Source organism: Leptonychotes weddellii, chromosome 8 (assembly GCF_054177405.1).
Source record: "Leptonychotes weddellii isolate Sample4059 chromosome 8, ASM5417740v2, whole genome shotgun sequence".
Taxonomy (NCBI): Eukaryota; Metazoa; Chordata; class Mammalia; order Carnivora; family Phocidae; genus Leptonychotes; species Leptonychotes weddellii.
In genome coordinates this window covers 842,195-850,238 of record NC_138376.1, presented here as the reverse complement: position 1 = coordinate 850,238, position 8,044 = coordinate 842,195, and the positions used below count along the sequence as shown (strand labels likewise).

Sequence of the window (8,044 nt, the reverse complement as noted above, 5' to 3'; positions counted from 1 at the left end):
AGAAGAGTCTTTACAGATTGACTATTTTAACTTCCTAAATCAATAAACTTGACCAAGTATTTTTTTTAAGAGATTTATTTATTTATTTATTTATTTTAAAGTTTTATTTATGTGACAGAGACAGCGAGAGAGGGAACACAAGCAGAGGGAGCGCGAGAGGGAGAAGTAGGCTTCCCGCGGAGCAGGGAGCCCGATGCGGTGCTCGATCCCAGGACCCCGGGATCATGACCTGAGCTGAAGGCAGATGCTTAACGACTGAGCCACCCAGGCGCCCTGAGAATTATTTATTTATAAAGATTTTATTTATTTATTTGAGAGAGAGGGAGAGTGTGTGCGCGCACACACAAGGGGGGGGCGGGCAGAGGGAGAGAGAGAGAAGCAGACTCCCTGCTGAGCAGAGAGCCTGTTGTGGGGATCATGACCTGAGCTGAGGGCAGATGCTTAACTGAGTGGGCTACCCAAGCACCCCTATTTATTTATTAGAGAGAGCGAGCTCAGGGAGGAGGGGCAGAGAGAGAATCTCAAGCAGACTCTGTGCTGAGTGCAGAGCCCTCCCCAGGCTCGATCTCTCCACCCTGAGATCAAGAGTCCCACAACACTAACTGAGCCACCCGGGTGCCCCTTGACTGGGTATTCTTAAAAGAGGATGTAGGGCGCCTGGGTGGCTCAGTTGGTTAAGCGACTGCCTTCGGCTCAGGTCATGATCCCAGGGTCCTGGGATCGAGTCCCACATCGGGCTCCCGGCTCAGCGGGGAGCCTGCTTCTCCCTCTGACCCTCTCCTCTCTCATGCTGTTTCTCTCTCGCTCGCTCTCTAATAAATAAATAAATAAAATTAAAAAAAAAAAGGATGTAAGAAGCAGTGCTTACCAATTTAATGCAGATGTGTATACATGAAACTGAGAGGAAGGTAAATAATAGACTAATTTTGTAATCTGTATTTTTGTACTTGATTAGTTATAGGTTGTAATTGTCAAAAACTTGATTGGAGAGGAAAGAGACTAAAAAGTGGAAAAAGAGCCACTAAAAAGAATAGTCAGGGTGGGGAATGGACAAGACTGGTTGGCTGATTTGGTGTAAATTATGAACAGAGCTGGTAATTAGATGACTTCTATCAGTCTCACTATTGAGACTTTATTTAATATCATTTAATATGTTAATTATTTAATATCTTAAACAATATAAAGTTCTCGAATGGTGCACACTTAACATTGAAGTATTTTTTAGCTACTGTTGGTAAGGATTGACTATAAGACGGAAGATGGCCAGTTATTCAGTAAAGATGAACGTTGGCTTTAAGGAAATTCGTAAGACAACATGGTGAAACTGTGACTGTGCAGCATCACATTCTAAACAATTAGAACTTAAAATTAATGTCCCATGGTAATGATCTTTTAAGTTTTTAAAACATAAGTAGCTATTTTAAGAACATTTAAGAATTTATTAAATTTTGGGCACCTGGGTGGCTCAGTTGGTTAAGCGACTGCCTTCGGCTCAGGTCGTGATCCTGGAGTCCCGGGATCGAGTCCCGCACCGGGCTCCCTGCTCGGCGGGGAGTCTGCTTCTCCCTCTGACCCTCTTCCCTCTTGTGCTGTCTCTTATTCTCTCTCTCAAATAAATAGATAAAATCTTTTAAAAAATAATAAAAAAAAGAATTTATTAAATTTTAATTAACTTAAAAAATAAATTAATTTAAAACCATGGATATTAAATCTGGCTGTTCAAAACAAAATTGATTACTCTTGTCTCAAACTCTCCAAAAAATCTCAGCTTCTTGCCCAGATTCGCTCTTCCCTCAACTCTCACTATTCCAGGAAATGTCCCCACTTCTCCACAAAATAGCAGATATTTTTCACATGGTCCAAATATAGGACTTAACCACACTATGTAGAGTACTGTAAATGTGTGCCCATGGCCATGGTTTTCTTGCAAATGTTTGTGGCAGTGACCTTTTCCTCTGTATGTCCTTTTTTTTTTTTAAGATTTCATTTATTTGACAGGGAGCACACAAGGGGGGGCAGGAAAGGGAGATGCAGGCTCCCTGTGGGGCAGGGGTCTGGACACAGGGCTCCATCCCAAGACCCTGGGATCATGACCTGAGCCGAAGGCAGACGCTCGACTAACTGAGCCTCCCAGGCGCCCCCCTCTGTATGTCTTTCTAAGCACGAAAGTTGTATGAGTTATTTGTGTTCCAGAAAGATGGCACTGACCGCCCTGCAGGCGGTGGAAGAGAGCGTGACCAAAGGCAGCGTACCCAGAAGCAGTCGGCCAGAGATGTGCACGGTGAAACCACAGACCTGTGGTCTACAGAGCAGAGAGAGACAGGCCCTTAGAAGGAGAATCACGCTACATCTGTACACTTCCTGACATCAGTCTTCAAAGCAGTGCCTTTTTCAGGAGTGTATTTTTTTCTGGAGGAGGGGAAGGACGGGGTAGGGTTTCTGCGATCACATGAAAACACAGAATTTCTCCCTAGGAAAAAAGTCCATAGGCACAAAAGTTTACAGTCAATTTCAGCAGAGTTCACAGACCTGACACCCATCCAATAACTTCAGGAACATTAAGAACCCTTACTTAGAGGGGTGCTTGGCTGGCTCAGTGGGAAGAGCATGAGACCCCTGATCCCCGGATTGTGAGTTTGAGCCCCATGTTGGGTGTAGAGATTACTAAAAAAATAAATAGAAACTTAAAACAAACCCTTACTTAGAGAGTGTGGACAGAAGGGGAAGAAAATTATCTTTAAAATTAGACAAGGCTGGGGGTTGCCTGGGTGGCTCAGTTGGTTAAGCCTCTGCCTTTGGCTCAGGTCCTGATCCCGGGGTCCTGGGGGTCCTGGGATGGAGTCCGCATCAGGCTCCTTGCTCAGCAGGGAGCCTGCTTTTCCCTGTGCCTGCCGCTCCCCCTGCTTGTGCTCACTCTTTCCCCCACCCTCTCTCTGACAAATAAATAAAATAAAATATTTTTTTAAAAAAGAGCCTGCTTCTCCCTCTGCCTGCCGCTCCCCCTGCTCATCCTCTGTCACTCTCTCTGACAAATAAAATCTTAAAACATATATATATATTTTGGTAGCACCTTAATCTGCTTGGGGTGGTGGAGTACAGAGTGGGGGTGATAGAGAAGACCTCATGAAAAAGGAAATAGGTAAGCTCAGACTTTTAAGTTAGAGTTGAATGGTCTCAACTAGACCAGGATTTATCACCCTTGGCATTGACACGGAGCCAGATCATCCTTTGTTGTGGGGATCTCTGTTACGCATTGGAAGATGTTCAGTAACATCTCTGGCCTCTACCCGCTGGATACCAATAGCATCCCTTCCCTTCGGTTGTAACAACCAAACATGTTTTCAGACAATGTCAAATATCCCTGGGAGAAGGGAGCAAAATTGCCCCCGGTGGAGAACCACTGAGCTAGAGTAAAGAGCTCTGTAGCAGAATGGAGGTTTAAGAAAGCCACGTTTGGAAAAAGCTATATGAAGGTGAGCTTGTAGCAGATAAAGGTAGGCAGGTTTACGTACCATAAAGGGCCTTGCATATTGTGCTGAAGAGTTGGGTTCCCTGGTGAAAGATTTTAAGGTGATGAGTTGTATTACGTATTTGTTAAAACAGTCTCTCTAGCAGAGTATTAATTTCATAGGGTAACATACTGTATAACAAAGTATCACAAGCTTGGTGGCTTAACACAGCAGAAATCTATTCTCTCTCAGTTATGGAGGCCAAAAGTCCAAAGTCAAAGTGTCGGCAGGGCCACGCTCTCCTAGCTTCTGGTTGTTACTGGCATTCCTTGGCTTGTGGCTTTGTAACTCCTGATCTCTGCCTCTGTAGTCACATAGCTCTCTTCTGTGTCTGTCTTCACATGGTTCTCTCTTTGTCTCAGTTTCTGTCTCTCTTCTCTTCTTAAAAGTACACCAGTCATACTGTATAAAGCCCTACTCTACTCCAGTGGCTTCACTTGATTACATCTGCAAAGACCCTACTTCTAAATAAGGTCACATTCACAGGTATCAGGGGTTAGGACCTCAACATATCTTTTGGGAGGACACAGTTCAACCCACAACAGGCAGCAATGTGGAACACAAATGGGATAAAAGAATAACCAAAGGCAGGAAGACCACTTAACCACTGCCAAGTGCAGGCAAGAGGTGATGTCTGTTACCAAAGATAAAGGCCATAGGATATATCCCACAAAGAAATAGGACCCTGTTATTGAACTCTTTGGACCTCCAGGTTTGTATCTAAACCTTGCTCTTTAGCAAATGCAGATATATTCTGTGTTAGGTGTTATAAATAATAGCCTTTGAATGTTCTTCATTCTTTATTGATAGAATTATCAATAAAATAAAAGATATAGATCTATACTCATGGGGAACATACAATTAAGTTAGGAAGTCAAAACTTCTTTGCAACTAATAATACATAACTACAGGAAAAGTAACATTAATAAACACTTTAAAAAAACAAGTTATAAATCTTTTGTTCTATGAATATGGTAAAATGAGAGAATACATTTTCCAATTTTGTATTAGCATTATATTCCTAAAATAAAAATCACTTGAACATCACAAAGTGATAAACATTTATGCAACAGAGGTATAGAGTAAGAGGGCAGTCACTTCCAAATGGAGTCATCAAAAAAGGATTTTATTTTTTACTTTTTTTTAAAGTAAGCTCTACACCCAGTGTCGTGCTTGAACTCACGACCCTGACATCAAGAGTCACGTGCTCTTCCGACTGAGCCAGCCAGGCATCCTAAGAAAGGATTTTAAAGGAGAAAACATTTTATTTTGTCCTTTAAGAATAGGTAGTAAAAAGCGACAGATTTATATGATCTGAAGAGAAAGAATAGGTAGTTTGGGCACTAATGAAAGCAATCAGAGAAGACTTGAATAAATGGAGAGACAGACTGTGTTTATAGAATGGAAATTAAAATGTCAATGAGCTATAGATTCAGCACAAATCCTGTTCCAGGGTTTCTTTTTGTAGGAATTTATATCAAAAGACAATGGAATTAGAAAAATCAAAACAATTTTGATAATATACAATAAAGTTTCAGGGCTCTTAGTACTTGATTTCAGGATTTTGAAAGCCACAATAATCAAGACAGTTTTGTTTTGGTGAGAGGATAAAGGTGTAGGTCAGTGGAACAGAATAGAGATTCCAGAAATAGACCCACACATATATGGTCAATTGATTTTTGACAAAGATGGGCAAAGATAATTCAGTGGGTAAAGAGTAACCTTTTCTGCAAACAGTGCTGGAACATTTTGGTATCTTTGTGCAAAAAAAAAAATGAACCTCTGTCCACACTTCAAACTCTGTGCAAAAATTAACTCAAAATTTGGGGCACCTGCCTGGCTGACTCAGCAGGTGAAGCATGCGACTCTTGAGTTTAGGATCATGAGTTTGAGCCCCAGGTTGGGTGTAGAGTTTACTTTAAAAAAAAAAAAACCTCAAAATGGATCATAGATCTAAGGTAAGACTTAAAACTATAAAACTCTTAGAAGAAAACAGGAGAAAATCTTTGTGACCATGGATTAAGCAAAGGTTTCTTAGATATGACACCAAAAGCACAATCCCTAAAAGAAACAAATTGACAAATTCAGTTTCAAAAACGTTATGAATTTCTGTTCTTTGAAAGGCACTTCATTTCTGTTATGAAGAGGAGGAAATATTTGCTAATCATATATCTTATGAAGGCCTTGTATCTAGAATATGTAAGGAATCCTGAAACTCAAAATAGAATCTAATTTTTTTTTTTTTTTTTAGATTTTATTTATTTATTTGACAGAGAGAGACACAGCGAGGGAGGCAAGGAACACAAGCAGGGGGAGCAGGGAGCCTGATGCGGGGCTCGATCCCAGGACCCTGGGATCATGACCTGAGCCAAAGGCAGACGCTTAACAACTGAGCCACCCAGGCGCCCAAAATAGAATCAGTTTTGAAAACAGGCAGAAATTTTGAGCAGATACTTCACCAAAGATGTATGAATGGCAAATAAGCATGTGAAAGGATGCTCAACATTATTGGACAGAAGGAAAATGCAAATTAAAACCATAGTGAGATACCAGAGAGTGGTTAAAAATAAAAGCAAATAAATAATAAATAAAACCATAGTGAGATACCATTACACATTCAGGTATCTAAAATTAAAAATAAAACAATATTAAATGCTTGTCAGGAAATGGAGCAACAAGCAATTCTCACATATTGCTAGTGGAATGCAAAGTGTTACACCCACTTTAGAAAACAGTTCTGTAGTTTCTTATACAGTTATACATATACCTACCATATGACCCAGCAATTTTACTTTTAGATATTTATCCAGGTAAAATGAAAACATGTTCAAACAAAAACACATGCAGATGTTCATAGTGGCTTTGCTTGTAATCATCAAAAACTGAAAATGACTTGAGATATCTCTCAACTGAGAATGGATAAACATACATCCATATAAGGAATAAACTACTGATACATGCAGCAACATTGATGACCTCATGTATTATGCTAAGTGAAAGATGCCAGACTCAAAAGACTACCTACTGTATGATTTTATTTATAAAACACTGTGGAAGGTCATTAGTGTGTGGGACTAGACTTTTGGGTTGCAGGTGTGATTAGGGCATTTAGGTTCCTTGGAGAGGCAGGACCAGTGCTCCACAGAGAGTTGTAGAGGGAGGTAAGGTCCACAGTGGAAGTGGTTAGCCTTGAGACAGGAGGGAGGATGGAGAGCACAGTAGGATAATGACTTAGGTGGAGAAGAGCCTTTGGTGTTAGGATAGTTCTGGACAATACCTTGAGCTAGATTGTATAGAAATTAGTCTCAGGGCGCCCGGGTGGCTCAGTCGTTAAGCGTCTGCCTTCGGCTCAGGTCATGGTCCCAGGGTCCTGGGATTGAGCCCCGCGTCGGGCTCCCTGCTTGGCCGGGAGCCTGTTTCTCCCTCTCCCTCTGCCCCCTGCCCCCCGCTTGTGATCTCTCTCTGTGTCAAATAAATAAATAAAATCTTAAAAAAAAAAAAAAAGAAATGAGTCTCCGTTGAGTGTGAGGGATAGGCTGAGAGCCGAAGTATGTAGAGACAGTAGGGATGGTGCAGCAGATGCCGAAAGAGTTCGATCATCACTGAGGGCCAGCTGAGGTTAAGTGCAGAACTTTAGTCTGACCCAGTCTGCATGGTTTCTTGACTTTGTTTGCTGTATTCCACATCCCCAAGGAGAGGAAGCAGAAGGGATGGACTATTCCCCAGATGGGTGTTTGGCAGAAAGCTAAGGAGGTAAGGAGTTACTTCTGGAACAGTGGAGAGGATCACTTAAGTGATTGAGCCATGAGGTACATGTTGTGGTGAGGAGCTTGTTAAGATGTCGTAATGTATTACTGTGACCTTTGACTTGCTTTAATACTGTTTGACAGTTTCTCTACCCCAAGAATTGCCCTTACTGAAGAGCTCCTTGGAAGGTTCTTAAGAAGATAAAGAAGGTAGTGGAAACAAGCCTACTGAGCTTTTCCAGCCCTAAATGGCAGCAGAATCAAGAAAGTCGTCAGCCCCATCCCCACCTGACCACGCTCCTGAAGAAGACCTTGTAATTGTCAAGGTAGAGGAAGATCATGGCTGGGACCAGGAATCTAGTCTGCATGAAAATAACCCTCCAGGCCAAGAGCTGTTCCGCCTGCGCTTTAGGAAGTTATGCTACCAGGAGACGTTAGGACCCCGAGAAGCTCTGATCCAACTCCGCGCACTTTGCCATCAGTGGCTAAGGCCAGATTTGAACACCAAGGAGCAGATCTTGGAGTTGCTAGTGCTAGAGCAGTTCTTGACCATCCTGCCTGAGGAGCTCCAGACTCTGGTGAAGGAACATCAGCTAGAGAACGGAGAGGAGGTGGTGACGCTATTGGAGGATTTGGAAAGGCAGATTGACATATTAGGACAGCCAGTAAGTAGAAGGAGGTGTGCGTGCTGTGACTGGGAGGTCTGGAAGCGGGCTGGAGGGACATTAGCACCGCAGCAGAATAAATGCTGGGCATCCGTTTCTGTTGTAGGAGGATGACCATAGTTCT

General features: G+C 42.2%; 1 protein-coding gene across 3 annotated transcripts in view; it reads left to right on the top strand.

Moving 5' to 3' along the window:
• Positions 1-8,044, top strand: part of ZKSCAN8 (zinc finger with KRAB and SCAN domains 8) — a 36,973-nt gene that overhangs the window by 1,848 nt on the left and 27,081 nt on the right. For all 3 annotated transcript variants that reach the window (XR_014147329.1, XR_014147328.1, XM_006736765.3), the window contains exon 2: positions 7,400-7,920. Coding sequence is in view for 1 of the 3 variants with exons in the window: in XM_006736765.3 (XP_006736828.2) it covers positions 7,504-7,920 (417 nt within the window). In the remaining 2 variants the exon portion in view is untranslated. The remainder of the gene's footprint in view (positions 1-7,399; positions 7,921-8,044) is intronic.